General features: G+C 55.4%; 1 protein-coding gene across 5 annotated transcripts in view; it reads right to left on the bottom strand.

Annotated features, from left to right (window-relative positions):
- Positions 1 to 24055, bottom strand: part of GRID1 (glutamate ionotropic receptor delta type subunit 1) — a 687130-nt gene extending 663075 nt beyond the window's left edge. For 4 of the 5 annotated variants that reach the window (XM_070782157.1, XM_070782155.1, XM_070782153.1 and 1 more), the window contains exons 1-2: positions 23840 to 24054; positions 21541 to 21696 (exon numbers count right to left, since the gene is read on the bottom strand). In XM_070782157.1, the coding sequence (XP_070638258.1) occupies positions 21541 to 21696; positions 23840 to 23918 (235 nt within the window). In that variant the 5' untranslated portion in view covers positions 23919 to 24054. Of the gene's footprint in view, positions 1 to 21540; positions 21697 to 23839 lie in introns of all 5 variants that reach the window. The other variant, XM_070782156.1, reaches the window with a different exon arrangement.
- Positions 24056 to 24408: the final 353 nt, after the last annotated feature.

Genomic DNA, 24408 nt, shown 5'->3' on the forward strand with positions numbered 1-24408 from the left:
CATCCATGTAGAGGTTTGGACCCTGAGGTTTCACCACAGAGATTTTTAACCTGGGATGCCCTACTGGGGTTTGTGAGCCTGGTTAAGGGGTCTAGTTTGCTGCTGCTAAGTCACTTCAGTCGTGTCCGACTCTGTGCAACCCCATAGACAGCAGTCCACCAGGCTTCCCCGTCCCTGGGATTCTCCAGGCAAGATCACTGGAGTGGGTTGCCATTTCCTTCTCCAATGCATGAAAGTGAAAAGTGAAAGTGAAGTCACTCAGTCGTGTCCGACCCTCAGCCACTGCATGGACTGCAGCCCACCAGGCTCCTCCGTCCATGGGATTTTCCAGGCAGGAGTACTGGAGTGGGGTGCCATTGCCTTCTCCAAGGGTCTAGTTTTAAGTGTACTAATTCCAGAAGCTCTCTCATGGTATGGGAAGGGGTTCTGAGTTCAAGGTTCTATGCTAAGGAAGCTTATAGAAAAGAATTGCTCCAGGCTTTTCCAGTGGAGGGGCTAGAGGGGGTGAGAAGGAGCTGGACCTCCTGAGCCTGCTCATCCTGTTTGCTCCTGAACCGTCAAGGAGATTCTCACCGTTTCCCCCAGAGCTGTTAAGAGACCCTTAGCTGACTCCAAACACAGTGCCTGTGGACTGAAAGAACAGGGAGAAGAAGAAAGCACTGGAGAAGGAAGGGGGCTCACTGCCCTCGTGCTCAAGGGCACATCTCCCTGAGACTGTGCTAGGACCCCCACTGCACACCTGCCTGCCACAGACAGCAGCAGGAACAGAGGGCAGCAGCTCACCAAGGTCACACAGTACTTGCAGCTGATCCCAGGCGCCGATTTCAGTAGTGCATCAGCCGTAGGCTAGGGGAACCAAGGAGGCTGAATCCCACTGCCTTGAGTGCAGACACACGCGCGCACACACACACACACACACACACACACACACCCCCAGTGGATCCTCAGCCAGTGGCTAGAAGGACCCAGGAGTCTTTTTCTGCAACTCTATGGCCTGAGTAGGGCAGCCTCACCCAGGTAAGAGGTAGGTTGACTTAAGACTGGGTCCCAGTAGCTACTCAAGTTGGTTCTGAGACAGGGCCAGGGCCCCAGGACAGAGCTGGGAGGGCAGGGCTGGAATGCCCTGGGTCTGAAGAATAGGAGCTTTAGGCCTGGTCAGGCCCACACTCCAGGAAGCCCTGCTACTGCTGCTGCTAAGTCGCTTCAGTCGTGTCCGACTCTGTGCGACCCCATAGATGGCAGCCCACCAGGCTCCCGCGTCCCTGGGATTCTCCAGGCAAGAATACTGGAGTGGGTGGCCATTTCCTTCTCCAATGCATGAAAGTGAAAAGTGAAAGTGAAGTCGCTCAGTCGTGTCCGACTCTTATCGACCCCATGGTCTGCAGCCTACCAGGCTCCTCCATCCATGGGATTTGCCAGGCAAGAGTACTGGAGTGGGGTGCCATTGCCTTCTCCTAGAGAGCTCTTAGCTCTTAGCTCCCTGCTCCCTGCTCCCCTGCTAAGAGCAGCCTGACTCAGACCCCTGTGCACCGCCTCAGCATTTAGCGGTCGTCGGCAGAGAGGGAGCCCTGTGAGCTGTAATCTCTTCCCTGAAGCCCAACATGCAGAAGCGCCGACCACAGTAAAGGTCTTCTTTGACAGTCATGTATATAAATGCTTGCTTCTCTGAAAAGCACCAGCTCTTTAAGGATAAAGATCATGCCTTTCCTTACTGTGTATCCCCAAGTTCAGGGCCAAGTCCACAGTAAGCACTCAGGAAATGAATGCATGAATGAATGACCATTTCCTTTCCAATATCCTGATGGAAGGCTCAACAGAGAAATTTATAAGCACAGGAATGTTCTCTCTGCCACAGTCAGTGACGCTGATGGCTTTGTACATCACTTGTGCTCTGAAAACCTTGTTCTGGAGACAAGGAGATGCTCAGAATTCCATCCAGGAATTTGGGCTGGGTTTTCTGTAGACATTTATTTACTTTTTTCTAATATAACAGAATCTCGCAGTACTCCCCCGAAGCTACCTTATATCTAATTTTCTGAATTTCTAGATATAAAATAAATCATTATACAAAAAAAATCTGTATCTACAGTGTACGGAACAAAAGGAGATTTCAAAGCCCATTAACTCACAGAGATAGTATGTTACTGGGAGAATATGGGCTGTATAATTAAAACAATTTAAATCCGATTATAAGAAGACAGTGGGCTTTACTGCCTGCCACCATCTCACTAACGGAAAGAAAAACAATATCTTGAGGTTTTTTTTAAGTTACTGTAAACTTGTGAATTAGGACACGCATGTACCACCACTCCACGGCCTTATGTTACTGATGAGATGAAACACTCCTTGCAGAGAAATATTCCTTACAGAGAAGGTAAGCCATCTTCAGCTGAGAGATGCTGGCTGAGTATACCGTCTGGTAGCGGAGGCCCCCAAGTCAGGAAAGGAAGTGGTCCCCGTGTCAGCCAGCGTGAGAGTGGGTTCTCTCTGGAGACGCCAACCTCACGGTTAGTGATACCTGGCTCTCCCTGCCCACTCTCTACTGAACTCCGGAGTCCAGAGTCTGAGGAGGGAAATTACCAGAGGGCCTGGGACAGGGAGATGGACCACATGACTGTTCACAACTCAGCCAGGAACAGCTCCTACTGTGGAAGTGTATGTTTCTTTTTGTTGGTCTTGGCTGTTCCGGGTCTCATTGTGGCCAGTGGGATCTCTGATCTCTGTTGCGGTGCGCAGTTCTTCAGCTGCCGTGTGCTTGATCTTCAGCTGCCGTGTACAGTTCTTCAGCTGCCGTGTACAGTTCTTCAGCTGTAGTGTGCTTGGTCTTCAGCTGTGGGACCTGAGAGCTTTTAGTTGCAGCATGTGGGATCTGGTTCCCTGACCAGGGGTTGAACCTGGGCCTCCTGCACTGAGAGCTCAGAATCTTAGCAACTGGACCACCAGGGAAGTCCCAGAAGTGAACATTTCTAAACACAATCTGAACTGGAGAAGCAGCCAGGGCTGTAATGAAGTAAATCTGTGATGACGAGTGCCCCCACGTGCTCATCCACTGGGAAGCAGGATGGAGTCAACTTCCACATTCCTCTCCATCGCTAGGGGCTGGAGTTGATGGGCTGGTTCCATTGCACATCAGTGCCATCAGGAAACTCTTAAAGAACACCCATGCCTCGGCCCTACCCTGACACGTGAAATCAAAATCTCTGGGTGGAGCCTAGGCCCTGACCCTTGCCTGAGGTCCCTGAGGATGCAGACGGGTCTGCGGTGTTCACATACACTTTGCACAATGGCTGGCACAGGGTCAACCATGGCAGAGCTGGAGATGGGGAACAGAGAGTGGTGGCCCCTTTGGGTTTTCCCACTCCTGTGAGTCTCTCCTCTCTCAGCTCAAGGCCCCGATTAGGTGTATGGCTCTGGGCCCTGATTTCTCCTCTAAGCTCTACAGCCTGCACCCCATGCTCACCTCAGGGGTTCAAATCCCAGAGCTGGAGTCACTTCTGCCAGAACCACAGAAACGAAGTTCTAAGAGCCCTGCAGACCTTGTCAGACGGTCAGCACCCTCCTCCTACATCCAGCAACCCTGGACAAGTATCCTGCCTTTTCACATCCCTAAGCTTTCACTCAAGCTGTTCCACCACCTGGAGTGCCTGCTTCCCTTTCACCACCTAAGTAGCCCTCATCCCCCAGTTAAGACTCTGCTCAGGAGTCACTTCTCCCAGGATGTCTCCCATGGCTGCTCCCTGGCCCAGGCTAGGGAACCTAAGAGTGTGATCTGTGCTTCAAGAGAACAAAGCCGACCCAGGGCCTGTGGGAAAGCAGATGCCGTGCCTAACCCAGCCTGGGCCAGGGAGCAACCAAGGGAGACATCCTGGGAGAAGTGACTCCTGTTCCTACCACACCCAGCTCTATGGCCACAGCAGACAGGACGGGCAGCCTGCCAGGACTGTCAAGAGAAAGAGCAGTCTTGGGTGGGCTGAAAACCAACCCATCAGCCCTGCCCAGCCTCATGCCCCACACAGAGACTCACATTGCCTCCTCGACCCTCACCACCAGCTTTCTCCAGCCAAAGTTAATAATTTTAAAGTAATTAAGTCCAGCAAACCGTAACAGATTAAGTAAGGACTGCTGGTGGCTGGCAGAGCTAAGCAGCCTCACCTCAGCCTGAGCCCATGTGTGGAGGGCAGCTGGGTGGGGACTGGATCCCAGGTCCAGCCTCCAGGGGCCTAACCATCGGGGGGCAGAGATAAACCTCTCTGAGCAGCCAGCCGCCTAATGAAACTGTCAGGGGACTTCTTAACGAGATTAGGCAGAACCCGGGCTCTGCCCTACGGTGTGTGGAGGATTTCTATTCAATTACTGGTTCGGGGGCAGGAGGCAGATACTGCCTGGGAGGAGTGGGGAGCCTCTGCCGATAAGGTAGCACCCCCCTGGCACTCCTAGTTCTGGCATGGCCAGCCCAGACTCCCAGGATCCACAGTGGCCTGGGACAGTGTTCCCACCGGTCAGAAGGATGAGCAGAGATGGTCCGGAGTGCAGGGCAAAGCCAGGTCTCTGGCTGCCAACCCCCGGACACCTGCTCCTCCCTTGGAACCTAGGTGAGCTCCCAGGAGTGGCCACAAATGGGCCACCTGGAGGAAGGGGACAGAGATGCCTGCACCCCTGCCCACAACAGGTGTGTGGGGATAGGAAAGACCCCCCTCCTTCCTGGGGTGGGAAACACTGATTCTGGGGCCAAGAACTCTGCAGACACCCCTGCACTTGCAGGGGGCCACAGAGCAGTGAGTTCCACCTCCTGGGGATCAAGCCCTGCTCCCCTTCAGGACGTGGGCGTACCAAGGAGTTCCGGGTCACACCACACCCCCAGGAGCCCTCAGGACCCCCAGGGAGGGCTCAGACCCCAGGACCCCTCCTCTCTTCCTATCCCCAAGTTCCTGCCCTGCCAGGCTGGCCCCCACTGTTCCCTCACTGCCCCAAATGCCACCGCAGCTCAGCTCATTCTGCCCCATGCCTGAAACACAACCTTCCCTAACTCAAAGCCTTGCTGCACGGCCAGGCCCACAGCCCATCTCCTTCACTGATGCCCACCGGTGGACACACCACAGAGCTCAAAGCCTGGCTTCTTCCTTCCTAACCCTGCCTGCCCCACAGAGCTTTCAAATCAGCCAAGTCTGAGGTCTCCTGGAGCTCAGTGTGTAGAAACAGTGGCCCCAGGGTGACCCCAGGGCTTCCGGTCCAACCCCAGTCCCGAGTGCCCTGTGGGCAGAGAAGCCCCACACTGAGAGGCTGCTCCCTCTTCTGGAGGGCAGCTCAGAGAAGGCACAGGGCACGTGGTGTTCTGTGGGCCCAGCCTCCTCCCTCTTCCTCAGGTGACACCCATGCTCTGCCCCTCACCCTCAGCTTGGGGCTGCAACAGCCCCAGGCCTGGCTAATCAGGGCATCCCCTCCACTGGCACCAGGGCTGAATCCGGGAGGAGGTTGTCCCCACGGCCAGCCACAGAGCAGCAAGCCTGGGACCCCTGTAAGACTCTTGTTAAAGAGCCCCCTCTTTCCATGGGCAAGGAGCAGGGTCTGGCTGATCAGACCCCAGCCTGCAACAGTCCAGGGGCCCTGAGTGGATGGAGCTCCCCGGGAAGGAAGCCCACCCTGGGGAAGGCAGCGACAGGGTGTGGAGAAGGAGGCAGTGTCCTGAGGATACGACCTGGGCCCCTGGATCCAGCCATGCCTGAAGCTATACCTCCTCAGGCCTTTTCCATTACACGGCCTGATGAATATCCTTATTTGCTCAGGCCACCACTTGTGTTCCTAACACCCACATGACTAATATGATTAATAGAGAGCATGATTTCAGACCCTTGGCAGAATTCCCTGATGTGAGGCTGCCAGGGGGTGGTATCTTCAGATGGTTCAACCCAGCAGCCCCACAAACACACACGGAGGCAACAAGATTCCCCTAGGGCATGAGAAGCAGGGACGCTCCATACACCCCAGGACACCGTGGCTCAGCCACCTGGTCACAGCCCCAGCAGGGTCCTCAAAGCACACCCTGGGCAGGCCATCCAACAGGCTCCCCCAGGGAGGGCTCAGTCTGTCTACAGGGGTGTGTCTGTGAGCTCGCCAGGACACATAGGCATGCTCTCCTGTGTGTGTCTGCAGACCCACACGTGCACATGCCTTCAGTACAGTCACACAACCACTCAACAAACATTGCTCTGGCCCAGCGTGCCCTGGGAGACCTGAGAGGCAGAGCTTAAAGGCCTCACAGGGACCCCCTGAGACACAAGGGGAGATGTGAAGGACAGCGTGGCAGCCAGGAGATAGACCCTGTCCTGGCCTAAAGAAAAGTTAGGACCAACCTAGATAGCATGTTAAAAAGCAGAGACATTACTTTGCCAACAAAGGTCCGTCTAGTCAAGGCTATGGTTTTTCCAGAGGTCATGTATGGATGTGAGTGTTGGACTGTGAAGAAGGCTGAGCGCTGAAGAATTGATGCTTTTGAACTGTGGCGTTGGAGAAGACTCTTGAGAGTCCCTTGGACTGCAAGGAGATCCAACCAGTCCATTCTAAAGGAGATCAGCCCTGGGTGTTCTTTGGAAGGAATGATGCTAAAGCTGAAACTCCAGTACTTTGGCCACCTCACGCGGAGTTGACTCATTGGAAGACTCTGATGCTGGGAGGGATTGGGGACAGGAGGAGAAGGGGACGACAGAGGATGAGATGGCTGGATGGCATCACCGACTCGATGGACATGAGTTTGAACTCCAAGAGTTGGTGATGGACAGGGAGGCTTGGTGTGCTGCGATTCATGGGGTCGCAGAGTCGGACACGACTGAGCGACTGAACTGAACTGGCTATGAAGGCAGGGCAGCCAGGGAGGGCCTCCTGAAGAGCATCCCCGGGACAAGGCTGGAGCAGAGTGGGCGTGGCGCCCGTCTAACAGCACCCTGCCACTGAGGCTCCCCTGGAGCACTGCATGCTCATCCTCACCACAGACCCCCTGCTCTCCCTTCCATGAAGTGCATTTTCTTGGCAGGAGCTAAGTAGCCTGACACAGTCGGTTCCCTGAGCCGCGCTCAGGCTGGCTTCTCCTGACGGGGATTCCATCGTGAACAACTGTGGGGCTTCAAAGCCCCTTCAGCCCCCGCTCACCGGGAGGGTTCTAACTCCTGCTTCCTCAGAGGCCAACGCATCAGGGTGGCAGCTACGTTCTCACAGACGGGCACTGCACACCGGCTCCTGTAGGGGTGCTGGCGGGGGGTCGGCAGTGCCCTCCCCTGCACGCTTGCACCTCCTGCCGCGGCCCCTCCGTCTCCCGGCCCCTTCTGCTGCCCAAGTTTGGAAGACAAGAGGCTGGGACGATGCCATCACCGGTACATGCAGGTGGAAACTGAGGCGCACGTCGGGGGGCTCCCGGGCCCACCAGAGGATTCCCAAGTGGGAGACAGGAATGGAAACCCCAGTCCTGACTCCCATCTAACACCCAGGGGCAGTCAGCCCACACAGCCCCAAAGGGTCAGTACCCGGAGCCCAGGGAAGCCTCTCGTGCCTCACTACCCGCCCCCATCCCCACAAGCACATCTCAGAGGGGATGGACAGGCCAGTGGCCCTGAGCCCCTGCCAGGGCACCTCAGCCCGGGAAAACGCCTTCCAGAAACGGAGCCTCCAAGATTATTTCCTGCTCCAGCCCACAAGTGTGGAAAAGCCCTCCGTGGTAACTGCATCCCTGTGCTGGGCCTTGGAATCCCCCATGAAAGTGGCCACTGCCAGGGAGAGGCTGTGCCATCAGCTCCTAGCATTTCTTACCAGGAGAAAGACCTTCACATCCAGAGGCTGATCAAGAGGGAGGGGCCAGCATAAGTGGGCCTAAGTGGCAGGATGGGGCTGCTATAAAGGCAACAAGCCTCCAAGCCCCGCATGCCATGGGACTCCCAGGGGTTCTGAGCATGAAGGCAGGGCCACAAGCTTGAGAAGGGTTTCAGAGAGCTGAGGTCTCGTGTGTCCACCTGTCCTGTCATCTGTCTAGGGGCTCTTACTGAGCACCCACAACCAGCTGCACACCAGGCTTGGTTCTGGGAACCTAACAATGAACAAGACACTTTCCTGCCCTCACAGACTTGACTCTCCTCACAAATAAATTAATTAATAACTGCAGGTGAGGAAGCATGCAAAGAAGGAAAAGAAGGCTTTGTTAGAGAATGAAAGGGGCTTTCCCTGGAACCAAGGGTAGCCTCTCTGAGGAAGTCAGCTCTCAGGAGTAGCTGAGGCTGATAGAGAGCTTGTCATGTGAGGTGCCTTCCTGATGGAGAGAACAGCATGTGTAAAGGCCCTGGGTAGGAACACGCTTTACCTGCTGCAGACATGGGAAGAAAGTCAATGTGGCTGGAGCAGGGGGTCAGGAGGAGTGGCCGTAGAGAAGCAAGTGAGCTCAGTCCTCTCTGGGGTACTTAGGGGCCTGCAGGCTCTGGCAAGGGGTTTGGCTTTTATTCTTAGTACTGCAAGGAGCCATTGAAGGATTGCAGCAGAATGGGGGCAGGGGAGTGACTGGATTGATTTTTCCAATAATTCTAGTTGCTGCACAGACAGAGGCCTGGAAAGGAGGGCAGAACCAGGGAACAGACAGTAAGTGACCACAGGGGCTGAGGCCTGTGAGCTGGTGAGATGGAGAGAACTGGACAAGGGCTGAGACAAAGGGGGGTCGTGTGCATAGTGGGACAGCATGTAGGAACAGGGGGAATGCTGACTCAGTCACTAATCCTTCGCTTTTTTGAAGCATCTCTGCTTCGCTCTGCTCTCTGTATAATTCCTTGTGCTCCCCAGGGTGGGCCATAGACGAGGCTCACACGGCCCTGGGCACAGGCGTCAGTAGACACTGGGTATTGACAGGCACCGCTGCCTTTTAACAGGCCATCGCCAGGAGCCTGTGGCAGACCACATCTGCCAAGTGCATCGCATTCTTCCTTCACTGAGGTTCCTGGGCTGGCTCCCAGCACCACCCAGGTGACTGTCCATGAGGCTTCTGCAGTGAAAGGAAGATAAATGGAAAAGTCTAAAGTCTAGGCTCCCAGCAGACTCTGGTGTGCTGGGATTCTGAAAAATTCATATATAAGGAGTGTGCACAGATAGAAACAGAGCGTGTGATGAGTCTGGTGCAGAATGCAGCCATTAGTGAAGTCGGTGCCAGTGATTCCCAGCAGATGAGACCCTGTGTCCTGTGGGTGCTGGTCAGTGAGCCAGCGTGAAGTCTGGGAGCAGGCTGAGGAGCTGGGCAGCAGGCTCAGGCTGGGCTCAGGCTGCAGAGTGTGTCTGAGGTGGATAAAAGCAGCACAGGCACCCCTGTGAGCTGGCTCAGGGTAGGAAAGAGAAACAACTGTCTGCAAGGCATAAGTGAGAGTCACAAGCTCGGAGCTCTAAGGAATCAGTGTGAAGTCACACACTGGAATCCAACAGCTTCAAGAGGGGGTATCTGGTGCATCACCCTTTCTTGGGCAAAAGCCCTGGGCTTGAGGACCAGAGGCTCACCCAGAGCCATGGCGGGACGAGAGGCCAAGAGCCAGCACTCGCTAGGGCTTCACTCATCTCAGCAGAGCATCCAGAACAAGCAGTGACCATCCCTCCCTCTGCACTGATCAGACAGCATCATGAAGGCAATACCTGGCTCCCGTTTATGGAGCATCTCTTTGGTGCCAGGTGCTGGATACATTCTCTGTTGTCCTTACCTCATTTGGTCAAGACAACCAGTTAAGGGAGGTGCCTCTGTCCCCATTTTACAGCCAGGAAAGCTGAGACCAGCAAGTTAAGCCTCTTGTTAGGAAGGCTGTCTCGTGAGGGGCAGGGACCACGTGAACATATCCAAAAGAAAATCCAGTGAGAAATATTCAGGCTTCAGGATGTGAAGCCTGAAAGAGGCTGAGGGACATAGTGGCTGTCTTTAAATGTTTAAAGGGCTGGTGGTGGAGAGTTTCGGTTCAGTGTATCCCAATGTAAAGGCCACCTGGGGAAGAGAATAGCTGATCCTTGGCGACGTGGGGATCGCATTCAACACACGTTGGCCCCAAGGCCTTGGGAGGGCCAACTCCCCCAGTGAGTTCACACCACACTGGCGGGGTCCCAGGCCAGCGCTTGCCCACAGCCCACCCTCTCCTACTCTAGTCTGCTGGGGCTGCTACACTGAACACCAGAGATGGAGTGTATTATAAACAACAGACATGTATTTCTCACAGTCTGGAGGCTGGCAAGGGTAGGATCAAGGTGCTGGCTGATCTGAATTCTGGCTGATCTGAGGGCTCTCTTTCTCGTTTGCAGACAGCTGCCTTCTCACTGTGTCTTCACATACTGGAGAGGGAGAGAGGAAACTCTCTGGCCTTTTTTTTTTTTTTGGCTGTTTTACTGCATAGCCTGTGGGATTCTAGTTCCCCAACCAGGTCGCTGGCATTGAGAGTGTGGAGTCCTAACCACTGGATGCCACTGAATTCCTACCTGGTCTCTTCTTATATCTAGTCCGGGCAGGAAAACACCACTCTCAAGATCAGATCTCAGCCTAAGAATTTCCCAAAGCTCACCTTCCAAATACTATCACACTGCGTTTTGGGGCATCAACATACGAATTGGCAGGGGAACCACTCAGTCCACAGCACTTCCAGGCCCTCCCTGGTTGGCCTTGGCTCTGCAGGGCTCTCCCTCAGCTCCAGACACCAGAACCCTATGATGTCCACCTGCCTGTATAGCTGGGGGCACAAGGAGACCACTCCTTGGGGTGTGCAGGAAGGCTAGCTCTTGCCCTCATGCCAACAAAGAAGAAGGGCCCAAGCTGTTGCCCACAGCCTCCTGCTGACCTTGGCCAAGTCAACCGCAACACAGTGACCAGAACCTCATGGGGGTGATCTAGGCCCAGGGATGTCCCCTGGAAGGGAGGGGGAAATTATATTTATTGAGTGGGCCTCAGGAATTGCCCTGTCTCAGAGCTGGGGACACAGCAGGACACAATAAAGGTACCCCTCCCTTCCTGAAGCCCACAGCCTCCAGGAGGCTCGGCAAACATAGGGCAATAGGAGCACATGGCAGGCCAGCTTCCTTTGGGCACTGCGAGGCTCCCGAGGATGCCACATGTGGGCAGAGACCGGAAGGACAGCCACAGGAGGGGCTCCAGGGGCTCCACGTGGCAGCTGGCACCGTGGCTCACTCTGCCTAACATGCCTAGGCAGTGCGGACACCTGCAGCACTCTCCCCACATGTCCATGTGTATGTATGCACACACACCCCCATTCACACACCTCACACCCAAATACTGGGACACACACACATTCACAAACTCACATGCAGCCTGGGATGATATGCTCGGATTCCAGGGAATACCCAAGAACCTGACCCCCATGCTAGACAGTACCGCCTCCTCAGCACTGCCCAACATACCACCCTCTCCCAGAGGCATGGCCACCCCAGTCTCTGGAGGAACACTGGCCGTGGGTGCCTGGCGCAGCCCAGTTCTGCACTTGGGTCACGCAGGGTCAGGCCACAGCTCTCGGAAGCATATATCTGGGATGCAGGCTAAGCCCTGAGCCAGTCCTGAGCTGAGGCCCCAGTCTGGGGCTCCGTGACAGGGAGAGATGCTCCCCCAGAACTCTGGGCTCAGCCAGCAGCCTGCAGGCCTTGGGGGTAGGCCATTGGGCTGTGTGGGCCACCAGAGCCTGAGAGGGAGGGAGAGGTTGAGTGCAGCCAGGCACCCTGGGCAGCAGCCAGGCACCCTGGGCAGCACCCAGGGCTGAAGCGGAGCAGCATCAGATGTCTGCAGCCAGGACAGGGAAGGGCCCTAAAGCCGAGCCAAGTCAGGACCCCTCAGCACCTGGCACTGGCCTGCTGAGATGGGCACCACTGAGACAAGCACCAGCCCAGGGCCCAGCTCAGGTCTCAGAGCTTTGGTCCCGAGCCCAGGCCAGGACCCAGAGAGTGGCCTTTCCCTCCCCCCTGGGCCTCTGAGTGCTCAGACAAAAGGACGGAAGAAAGCCCCCAGCCCCAGGCCAGGAGCAGAGCCAGGGCAAGACCTAAAGCCTCTGCCTTTGCACTGAGCAGAAAGAGCTGCATGGGAAGGAGAGAGCGGGGGACAGCCTGCCAGGCCGGGGCTAAGTCTGCAGGGCCTCAGGCCACATCAGGGCCGGCACATGGCTGGGCTGAGCCATGAGCTCCAGCCAAGGGGATAGAGTAGGGATGATGTCCAGCCAATGGGGCCCATGTCTCTGCCCTGACCTGGGATTTGGCAGCACCCAGGCAGAGTGCAAAGACCAAAGGGTGTCATGGAGCCCTGGCAGGAGAGCAGGAGAACAGAGCAAACAGAGAGAACCAGTGCCTACAGAGAGAACCAATGCCTACCTAGCATACTGTGGGTCCCCACCCACACCCTCAGTGTGACCCTGCTGGGCCCCAGGGGACTGCGCTTGCCCACAGCCTCCATCTACCAGGTGTAAGTCACCTCTCTAGACTCTTCACCACAACAGTAAGGTAACCCCACTTCACAGATATTAAAACTAAGGCTTGAAGAGGACTAGTGACCTTTCAAGACCACACAGCTAATTGGTCACAGAGCTGGGATTTGAACCCAGACCTGCCTGATCACTTTACACCTTAGTGAGCAAGTTAATGGGCACTATGGCCAGCCGCTCAGGGCTGGGTCAGGCTGGCTGGCTTCAGGCCACCCTGTGCACTCAAAATAGCAAGGCTGTGGCAAGATTGCAACTTCGTGCAGTGAGGGTCTACAGGCTCTCAGACCCCAGCCCACACTAGGGGCTCCAGGCAGCCACCACATAAACCAAATCATCAATCTAACTTGTTTCCCTGCTCTCCTGGGATACCCAGCAAGGCCAGGATCAACTCCAGGCTGCCCCAAATGGGGCAGGGGTTGGGAAAGCCTGCCCAGCCCAGGTCAGAAAGTAGAAGGAGACCAAGAGCCCCTTGGAACCACTTGGGCTGGTACTATAGCAACCACCCCAACCTGGGCGCTCAGTCCTGGGTGGGCATTGTAGCTCACTTCCTCAGCTGACCATCACGGTGTTCTCTGCCTCATTCCCATCTTTCAGTCAAGGAAGCTCAGCTAACCCACCCAGAGTCAGGCGGCAGAGCAGGGACAGGAACCCCAGTCTGTGCATGAGATCAACCAGACTCCTGCCCCCAGTCCAGCTTGTGGGCACCCTGTCTGTTCTCATGCAGGGGCGTGGGAGGGCCTGGCTGAGCTGTGGCTGGGAACAGGCACAAGGCAGGCAGAGACGGAGCAGCCATGTCTGGCTGCCTCTGCTGGATCTGGCAAGGAATTAATGTAAGGGAAGCAGACTAGGAGACAGGGCCAGCCAGAGCCACATAGCCAGATCTGGCTGGAGGAGGAGGTGCAGCTGGGGATGAGGACAGTCCTGGGTCCCAGCCAGCAGCCCCTGGCTTCACCCACTGGAAGCCTGCTCTGCCCAGATTGGGCCCAGGAACAGAAAGAAAAGGGCCTTCTAGCCACCTTCCCAGCCACCCTGCCTATGCTTCAGGCCTAGAATGGAGAACCCTGGGTCTTCTCTCCCCAACCTGTAGCTATTGGCCAGGAAACTGGCTGTTTATAGGCGAGAGGGAAGGTCTTAAGAGGTCCCAACTGACTGGATACTGGACATGGACCCAGCTGCCTTCCTGGGCCCCATGCCTGTCAGAGAAGCCCGATCCCAGGGAAGGGTGTGGTCATACCCCAGCCCATGGCAGAGGCAAGTCTCCACTCTGGACCACTGCCGCAGCGAGAGAGAGAGGTGGTGCTGCCCGGGAAGGCAGGGGTGAGGACGGCACAGCGCGGAAGCAGGGGGCATCTGTAGAAGAAACGGGGCCACGGGGAGCCCTGATGAGTCCAGAGAAAGCACAAGCCTGCTTACGACCAGCTGTGGAGCCCACGGCTGCTGGTGCCAAGGACAGTCGGGCCCGGACGCCAGTCTTCACCTCATTCCTCAGGAAGCATCAAGCCCAAGTCTTTTGAGACCTGGGCCTGTCCAGGTAGACAAAGACTGGCTGTCTTCTGAGAGCCGGGCAGGGCTGGGTCCTGGGCTTCCCGACTTCGCCCTACACCAAAGGCTGCCCGGCGCCTTCTGGGGCCGAGGAACAAGTAAGCAAGTGGGCAAAGGGGAACTGACGGAACCCATGGATTTGGTCCAACCAGGATCCAAAACCTAAAATTCCTTTTGGGTTTTGTTTCTGTGTTGTTGTTTTAACAAGTCACCAAGGAAATAGGAAGGCCGTTTGGACATGAAGTGGCTAGTGGATATTTGTGTCACTCACCATTTCCAGCTCTCTCTCTTTCCGGGCACACAGTAGGTCTGTGCTTCCTGGATCCTTTACAATTGCTTGGAACCATATGACTAGTTTTGGTCAACAAGTTATGAGTAGAAAGACTTGTGTCACATACAGGCAGAGACCCCGTGGAGCTCTCTCTCCCTCTGGCATAGCAACGAGCAATATTCAAGCTGAGTGACCATGGTAAGCTCAGTTCCAAGCTGGCCAGTGATGGACACATAACGTGAAATGGAGATGAGTTTGTGTTGCTTAAGCCACTAAGGCTTGGAGACTGTTTGTTACCACAGCATAACTCACGCTACCCTGATTGATACCAAGGGAACCACAGAACAAAACCAAAGGGCAGGAACAAACAGGCACCTCCCTGGGTCAAGTCTAAAAAGATTCATATCTGGGATCGGTCTGGGTTAGAAACAGTATGGGAACCAACAGTACAGACTCAATGTTCCAGTTTTTAGGCGAAAGCATTTTCCAGGTAGTGAAAAGGCCGAGGAAAGGGAGAAGATGGCTGATACAGGAGACAAAGCTAGGGGCCTTTAGACCTGGCAACTCCAAGAATCTGGAAAGAGGCTGTCTGCCTTTGCAAGATATGGCTTTGAGTGTTCAGGGGCATCCTTAGCTGTCTTCCAAGAAAAGTCTAGAGGAATGACCCCCACATATTGCTCTAGACAGGAAGACTGTCAACCAGGAATGGGAACAGTAGCAGCTTGTAGGCAGCACAAGCAGAAGTGCCTCACTAGAGCCCACAGCCTTTGACCCACACGCCTGATATCGGATGCCTATCTGTTCAGTACAAAGAGTGAGTCCATCTTCCCCACTTAGGGGCAAGGCCATGGCATAGTATCCACAGGAATACTAAAAAGGATGGTGAAGGACAGGAAAGCCTGGCGTGCTGCAGTCCATGGGGTCACAAAGAGTAGGATATGACTGAGCGACTGAACAACAACAACAATCCATTAGATACGAGGCTGTGGGTAAGGCAGGAGCACAGTCTATAAAGGGACTGTGTGTGTGTGTTTAGATATATAAGAGGAACCCTAGGACGAAAGACAGCTCTGAACCTAGCAGTTCAGCTGAATGAAGATAGTAGTTATTCTTTTACACAGATACAGGCTTGTGAGAAATCCAGAGAGGGGACTAGTGAGAGGGGTTTAGTGAGCAGCCATCAGCACCCACAGCCAGCACCTTCTGACCTGAAGCATCGCGGGCAGGAGTAAGCTGAGGATGTCAGTAAGCGAGACTGACCTTGGCAGGGACCCCACATGTGCTCCAGGCGAGCCAGGTGGAGGGTGGGGAGAGGAGGGGCGTTGGAAGAGCCTGGCCTGGAAGAAATGGAGGTCATGGGCCTGCACGGTGGCACAGCCTTGCAGTCTGGCTATTCACAAAACAGACTCCTCTAGGAACCTTAGACGTGAGCAGCTTGCAGGGAGGGAAGTTGTCGTCTCACTGGAGAGCACAGCGGGGTCTACAGAGGCCTGCAGGCTTACAGTGTGCCACCTCCAGAGTGAAGATGACAGACAGGGAAACATGGCCACATGCTCCAAGTAGAAAGAGGATGCCACCCAGCATGCAGGCATGCAGCCAGCCGTGCAGAAGAGAGGGAAGGGTCATGAAGGGCAGTGTCTACGATAGGCACCCCCAAGGTGTACCAACGTGGTAGCAGAAAAAAAGGGCCCACAAAGACATCCACATCCTAACCCCGGGAACAGTGAATATGCTAGACGTGGACGTGTCAGTCACTCAGTCGTGTCCGACTCTGCGCACCCCGTGGACTGTAGCCCACCAGGCTCCTCTGTCCACGGAATTTCTCAGGCAAGAATACTGGAGTGGGTTGCCATTTCCTTCTCCAGGGGATCTTTCCCAACCCAGGGACTGAACGCGGGTGTCCTGCATTGCAGGTGGATTCTTCACCATCTAAGCCATGGTAAAAGAGAATCCAGGTTGCAGTGGAATTAAGGGTGTTAATCAACTGACTTGAAGATAGAGAGATAGGCTTGGCTTATCCCCGTGGGCCCAATGCCATCACAAGGGTCCTGGGAGGAAGGAGATAGAAGAATCAGAGAGGAGATGCGAGGACAGAAGTGACTCCTTGTGAGAAGGACCGTACCCACCACTGCTGGCTTTGAAGCTGAAGGAAGGCAGCCAGGGGCTGAGGAAGACGAGCAGCCCCGGGAAGCCGAAAAGGCAAGAAAGTGCATTCTCTCCTAGAGTCTCCAGGAGGAATCAGTGCTGCAAACACCTTGATATTAACCCAGTGAGACCCATGCCAGGCTTCTGATCTGCAGAACTGTAAGATAATATATTTCTGTTTTTAACCAGCAAAGTTATGGTAAAATTTGTTTCTGCACCAAAAGAAAAATTATGCAGCTGAGTGGATGGGAATGATGGCAGTGGGCCTGCAAGCATCTTTAATGACACCAACATCAAACTCAGGGAGACGCTGACAGTGTCTCCCAGGCAGGGACCAATAACACCATTCCCAGGGAGAACAGTGGGTCTGCCAGCAGGAGCTGCAGAAATACAGCCTCAACAGGACCTGAAGGGAAGTCAAGGAAGACAACAGAGGCATCAAATACAGGGAGCCCAGCCTGGCACTCCGTGATGACCTAGAGGGGTGCAGAGGTGGGGAGGGAGGTTCAGGAGGAAGGGGGTATATATCACTATGACTGATGTATGGCAGAGACCACCACAACATTGTGAAGAAATTATCCTCCAATAAAAAATTTTTTAAATAAAGAAAAACAACAACAAAAGTTCAGTTAGGGAGACCACCTAGCAGCTGTCACAAAGCGCCAGGGGCAGAGTGACCACCTAGGAATGACCAGTATACTGTGAGCAAGCCCATCGGGTGGACACCACAGAGCTCACTGCGCTTTACTTTCATTTTACTTCATTGCTTCCTTGTTGTATTCTGTGAGCACCAAGCTATACTTGGGTGATTTTTACCCTGTCTTCCTAAAACACTTCCGTGCTTATTGTAACTAAAAGGAATATTGCCTCACATATATTCCTTTTTCCTTCCTCTTCCCTAAATTGTTATCTTTCCACTCTATGACAGATATATCTACAGCATAGCCAATAACTCAAGTCTTTTACTTACAGTAAAAGATAATACCGTGAACAGAGAAGACTCGTGTTCAGCCAGTTCTTTTATGCATTTATATAATCTTCTCCTTGAGCAGGCACTTTAAAGCAATATGAAATTTTTTAATTTAACAAATTAGTGTCTCCTCTAGTATCTAGAAGACAAATTTTCACACTTATTGTTAATATGGACTTCGCCAACTGAATCTAAGATACCACCTTTTAGGGATTTAAATATCAATTCTGTGTTATCACTTGCTAAATCCTCAACAAATGCATATTTTATTAAAAATGATCCAGTCTTTCACATAAACTGACCAACTGCTTCAAAAGGTAGCTTGTAAGAAGCCTGCACAAAATCAACCTGAAGAAATTGCAGGTATAAACCTTAGGACCCACAAGTCAAAGCAGAGTTCCTTATTTTCTTCAATTAAATACTTAAGCATATCTCAACATAAATGCTTCCATTTTTAAAAAAATATTGGTCATTTTGGATATTTTAAAATATATGCAGACAGTAAGAGGAATGTTTATAAACAGTTCACATGATTTCAGAAAAAGTCACTGATATGTTAAACAAAAAAACAAACAAAATATACAACTGAACAGAATGGGAGCTCTCAGCACTTACGAAAGTCAGTGGGTGAAAAAAGACTAGAAGGAAAGAACACTGGTAGGCTTCTGAACGATTTTGTTCTGTCTCTTGATGCTTTCCTGCACCTTCCACACATTTTATATAATGAGCATGCGTTGCCCTTTTCCTTTTTCACATTTTTAAATTAATTCATGCTCATTGTAGCAAGGCATCTCTTTTATAATCAGGAAAAAGAAAGTTAAGCAAAAAGCTGAAAATGAAAAGGTCAGTTAGGGTCCGCTCTCAAGGAATTCACTAGCTTAAGCAATGATGCAGCTGAAAATACCAACAGCCTGAAGAGATGCTAGACGCACTCACAGTTGGTCAAGGAACAGACAGGGAATTCATGTTTACTGAACACCTACTGCAGGTCTTTTGCAGACAATTCATACATGTCTCATCTCATTAATCCTCACAATAAACGCAGGAGGACCCCTCTCAGCAGACATGTGAACAGATTTAGAATAAGGCCAGGCCTCCCCCAATATCACACTGCACACGAGACAAGCAAGATTTGAAGCCAGTTTCTTGGGCCCCAGAGACTAAGCTCTTATCAGACCACAATCATTTCAATCCCAAATCCACCATGGGGATGGGGGGGTAGGTGGTCATGGAGAGCTCATCCAGTCCATGATGAAGACTGAACCCCAGTCTGCCTTGGCCACTCCCAGCCAACAAGTCTTTTCCTTTCCCATCCAAGCTGTATCTACCACCCATGTCCTGGGACTGTGACTGTCCAAGTCCACAAGAGAGATATCCATCAACCAGGGCCCAGCCATGGGATGGACAACATCCCATAGAGCACAGAAGGAAGGACCCAGTGAGCTGAGCATCTGCCCCACCAAGCCTCAGGCCAGGGAGGAAGAGCCTCTGCACTCTGCTCGGGCACTCCTGAGGCTGTTGAGGGGCCCAATCCTCCCATCCCTGATAGCATCCCAGAGCTTCAAAAGGTCAGGGATAACAATGTGAATTTCTGCCCCTGCCGCTTATCAGTAGAAAGCATGCCAATTTTAACCAGCACATGCCCTCTGGGCAGAGGGTGGTCTGTCCAACACCACCTTGTCAGTATTCCTCTACCTGGACAACTGTCCGGCATCAGTATCTAATTCTCTGGTTCTGGATGTGCACACACCCTCACTCACACCCGAGACTGTGTCAGAGCCTGAAACATTTTTCCAGTTATAAAAACAGAGAAACTAAGACCCAGATAAGGCCCCTGGTGGAGCCCTGTGTCTCCAGAACAAAGCTGCATTAAGGCTTGAAGGCTGAACGGCCCAGAGTTGTGTGATCTGACTTGTACTGCGTTACTCAACTTGTTTGGTTAGTTGACAAGAGTTAGAAATCAGATTTTACATTAAAGTACAGATTTGAAGCTCCTCTTTAAAAACAAATAAATAAATCAGCACATTTATAACACCGGGATTTCATTCCCAAATGGTAAAATCAGGTGAAGTTGTAGAACAACTTCCTTTTGATAGAGATGACCTCTCCAGACCCCACACTCCAGGTCCCTCTGGGCCCAGCGCCCAGTTCACCCACGTGTTACCTGTCAGAGTCAGTAACCCTGGGCAAGAGCATTATTTTCAGTCTTTGGGGACTTGCTGCTGGAGTGGGGAGGGCGGCCAATGGGCATCATCTGGAGCAAAATGAATGAACCTGAAATACTCAGTACAGTAGAGGGCAAGTCAACAGAAACGAGATACGTCGACAGAGAAGGTGGCAGAGCCAAACTGCCACAAAAACGTAAGTAGCATCCCCATTGCGCTGTGAGTTCCCTGGGGCAGGCGTCTCCCAGCTGTGTCCTCAGCTCCCGAGCGCAAAGGATGAATGTCCACAAAGACGAGAGCATGGGGAGTGTGCAAAGGGAGCATGAGGCACTGTGAAAATCACGGCAAGTAACTGGAAAAGCCTCTGTCACCAGAGATCCTTACCCGAGTTAGGGTCATTCCTGCCTCCAGAGGTCCCACCTTCCCCTGGCTAGAGCCCACCACAAGAAGATGCAACAGTTGCAGTAAGAGTGCAAAGAAGCCTAAGGGCAGGACATGCAGGGGCAGGTCCTGCGGGTAGAGCATGATCAGACAGCAAAGAAGGATGGGTTCCACCTCCTGTACCTCAGTGGACACCAGACACCGGCCAGGGCTGGGAAAACCAGCTCTCGTGATAGGCAACCAGCCTCACCCCAACTCAACCTCCACCTCCAAAACACATTCAGACCTGCAGGTTTTACAACTACCCAAAGACATCCTTGGACCTTCAGGTCCCAGAGCTGGGCCTTCTCCCTCCTCTGCAAGAACAGGAGACTCCCCAAAACCTCTTTCCATCACAACGTTCTGAACCCAGAACACAGCCTCCAGAGTTACCCTACCCTTGGAGAAGACTAGCAGCCAACATACAGCCTAAAGCAGGAAGAGGTCTCTGGGTCTAAGGGGTTGGGGGTAGGGAGATGGGGACACGAAAAACTTGCCTGGAGCCTCGGGCCAGCCTACCTCCTCCCTACGCCCACTGTGATGCTTGTTCGTCCTGGGAGGAATCCCCACACCCTGTGCCGCCAGCTGTTCCCTATGTCTTCAGTATGGGCAAGGGCCTCAGAGCCAAACCCATGGCTATAAGGAACTAGGAGAACCCATGGATATGGGGGCAGATGAGAGGAAAGGGGCCCGAAGACAGGCAGATATCGGGTCAGAGAAAGCCTTAGTCCCTCATGAGGAAGCAGGCATCATGGGAGAGAAACCCGAGTCCCCGAAGCCAGGCTCAAGCCAGGTGGGAGGGGGGCGAACGAGAGAGGAAGGAAATGCAGCCCTCTCGCCTCGTTTAGTCGCGCACTTGTTGCCCCTGCCTGCGGGCAGAGTCTGCGGACCAAGGTGGCCCAGGCGCCGGCTAGGATTTCCCCGCAGCCTGGCCTGGCCCAACTCCGCTCCTTTCCTGGTCAAACAGCGCCCACCTCCGGCCCAGGCGGCTATGCCTCCGCCCACGGCGGGGACCGCAAGTGAGAGCGGCTGCTCCAAACCGGGAGGAGGAGAGTGCCCGAGAAACGCGAGCCGAAGCACTGAGGGGAGCGAGATGCTGCGCGTCCCGGGATGCGCTCGGGAGAGAGGAGAGCACTGGCTTGGGCATAGACGCTCCTCCTCCTCGGCAGCTAAGAAGACACCGGCCCATCCAGGTCAGAGGAGGTGCACCAACACAGGTACCCTGATCGCAGACACGCCCACCCACACTCTAACAACAAAGACGGCCCCCAGCCACACACGCCTGCGCGGCCAGCACCGGGCGCACACACGCGCCCACCCAGCTGGAAAGGAGCCGCACACGCCCGCGACACGCCCCGCAAGGAGCCCGGCTCGCCGTTCACACGCTCTCGGCTCCAGCCCCACGGCGCAGGGCACTCCCCGATGCACAGCTTTGGTGGGCTGGGGAGGGAGCGCGCACCGTGCTTGCGGCCCAACCCTTGGCAACCCAGCAGGTCTCCAGTACCGCGCCCGAGGCAGGCCCGGCCCTGTTAGCCCTGGGTACCGCGGCCGGCCACTCACCTTCCTGCACAGCCTGGAACGGATTGTTGGCCTCGATGACCTTGATGGAGTAAGTGATCTTCTCGCTCTGCAGGATGTCATCGTTGAGGCTTAGGTCCGATACAGCCAGCTGGAACACCCTGTCGTCCTTGGCCGCGTTCTCCTCGAAGATGGCACCTAGAGGAGAAGAGGGGTCAACACCAGGCCTAGAGATGGGCTCTCCTTTTCCACCCCCTCCCATCACCGCGCTGGCAGGACTGCACGCTGCCCGGTGGTGGGAGTTCTGGGCTGGGGTTTCAGCCTGATAGGATAGTTTAGAGGTGGGCCTCCGCCCCCCGACACAAAAATACACCACCCCAAATATACCAACATAGTCCACATGAGTTACATATGCACGTGGTCCATGCAGCCACCAGGTCACACGAGTGTCTCACAACCAAGCTACCTCATATACCAACCATGCCCCACATAATGGGCTGAGCCAAGCTGGTGTGACCTCGGGCACCTAAATGCCCTGCCTAAATGGTCCCACGAGTCCTATCCCAGGAGCCAGAAAGTCCCCTTGCAACCCCAATCCCAAAATGGAAAGATGACTTCCTTCTGCCCTACGCAACCCCCTTCCGTAGGGGCTAAGCAAACAGGTCCCCAGTGGTTTTCCTGTGCTGGGGGCTTCTTTCTGCAGGAGCCTTTGATGAACGTTGGCAGGCAGAGAGGGACTACTGAGTCCCGCCTGACTCCCTGGGCTCTGCCTCCTGCTTTCCATCCCTCACCTGATAGGAGAATGTCCCTAGACCCTTTGCCTTCTAACCCAGAAGCTGAGGAGCCCAGAAGGAGCCGCTCTTGAACGGGCCTTCTAGAACCATGAACAGCTCCTCCAGAGCAGCCTCCCGCTGGCCTTTGCGCTCTTTGCACTGCCTTGGCGGACTCTCCGCGCTTGACACCGAGATCGGTCGGACTCGCCTGAGCCTGGCCCTGCAGCCTGGAAAAGTCAGAGTCCAACCCCCTTGCCAAGCCCTAAGAGTCACCACAGTCCCAGAGCTGGGCCCAGTGATCCCCGAACTGGGGGTTGGGCAGGAGGAGGGAGGTCCCGTTCCATGCTACACCCAGAGCCGCAATGCTGACCGCAAGACCCAAGCCCCACCACCACCTCCACCCACAACTGGGAAGCAGGTCTTGTCCCGGCGCCTGCCAGGGATTGCAGCGTTCCAAGGCCAGGCCTAGTCCCTGATCACCCATCACCGTCCCATCACCCCTACCTTCTCACACCTCCCAACCCCCCAGCCTCTCTCGGCTCGCTGGTCTTCCCCAACTTCCGGAAAGACGACTGCCGACGGGCTCCCCAAAAACAACCGCTGCCAGTGCCCCAATCCGGCCCAACTTCCTGGGATTTCACCCCTGCTGCTACCAACTCCCACACACTCCCCGCCGGCGCGCCCCGTCCTCCTCTCCATCTCGTCTTCTCTCCTCTCCGGGTTCTCTCCCTCCATCGGTCTCTTCCCGCTCAGCGCGCACGCACACACAGACCGCACACACACACCGCGGCCCAGGCTTCTTCCCTGACTCCCACGGCCCAGACCATCTGCCGGCCCCCAAGACTTGGGCCGTAAGAAACTCTGAGACTGTCCAGCTTTGGGCTGCCGTCGCCACAACCATACACACACACACACACACACACACACACACACACACACACTGAGAAATACACAGACACACACCAGGGAAACAGACAGACACTGTGTCCACTCTAACAGGCTGATAAATCGTGCACGCATCAACATAGGCTCCGATGGCCCCACACACCCCGACGCCCCCTCGCAGTGACACCAACACGGTGCCACGGGCGCACACACAGAAACACACGCTGACAACACCCACCCACCCACATTCACGCACGGTTCCGGTCGGGCCTCTTCGATCCTGCGCTACCAACTTGGCGAGACCCCGGGCCCTGCCCGCCCCCTGCCCGCCCCCTGCCCTCGTTGCTCCGAGCTGCACCTAAGGGCTGGCCCTACCCCGCCGACCGCCCCGCCGGGGACGCGGGGCTGAACCTGCGTCCAGCCCTGGGTTCCCCGCAGCCGCGGCCCTAAGTGTCGGCAGAGGCCGCGGGGCCCCGCGGGGGGATCGGAGCCCCGGGAGTAGCAGGAGCCCGCGGGAGCGCGGCGCGGCCCGTGCACAGCTCCTCCGCGGGGCGGCGCGGCCCTTCGGGGGAGCACCGCCCGCCGAGCCCCTCGGCCCAGGGAACAGCCAAGTTTGGACGCCGCGCACCCCCCGCGCCGCTAGGGCCCCCGCCCAACCTCGGCCCCGAGCCCGCCGCGCTCACCGATGTGGATGATGGAGTCGGCCCGCACCGACACGCACTGGCATATCCAGGGGAGAAGCCACAGCGTCAGCGCTTCCATGTCCCCCGGGCGCGCGGCTCATCCGCCCGGGCCCGGGGCGAGGCCGAGGGCAGCGCGGAGCGGGGAGGCGCCGGTCGGGGTGCAGTCCCGGGCCGCTCCCCGGGAAAGCCGAGCCCGCCCGTGCGTCTTCCCCCGCGCGCCCGCCCCTGCGCCCTGAGCCCGCCCCAGCCCAGCCCAGCCCAGCCCGGCGCGGTCGGGCTCCCGCTCCGGCTCCGGTGGTGGCTGCGGCGGCGCTGGCAACCCGAGCCCAGGCCGGCGCGGCGGGGGCGGCCCGCGGCGGCGGCGGCGCTCCCCGCGGCTCGGGAGGATTCGGAGGCGGCGGAGGCGGCGGCGGCAGCAGCCGGGCCGGCGCGGCGGCTCCGGGATCACTGTGTGTCTGAGCCCCGGCGAGGAGCGAACTGCGGAGGACGCCCCCTCCCCTCCCCCTCCCCCTCGACTCCGCTCCCCCTCCCCTCCCTCCCCGCCTCCCTCCCCTCCGCCCTCCTCTGGA

The sequence above is a fragment of the Bos indicus genome, chromosome 28 (genome assembly GCF_029378745.1).
Source record: "Bos indicus isolate NIAB-ARS_2022 breed Sahiwal x Tharparkar chromosome 28, NIAB-ARS_B.indTharparkar_mat_pri_1.0, whole genome shotgun sequence".
Taxonomy (NCBI): Eukaryota; Metazoa; Chordata; class Mammalia; order Artiodactyla; family Bovidae; genus Bos; species Bos indicus.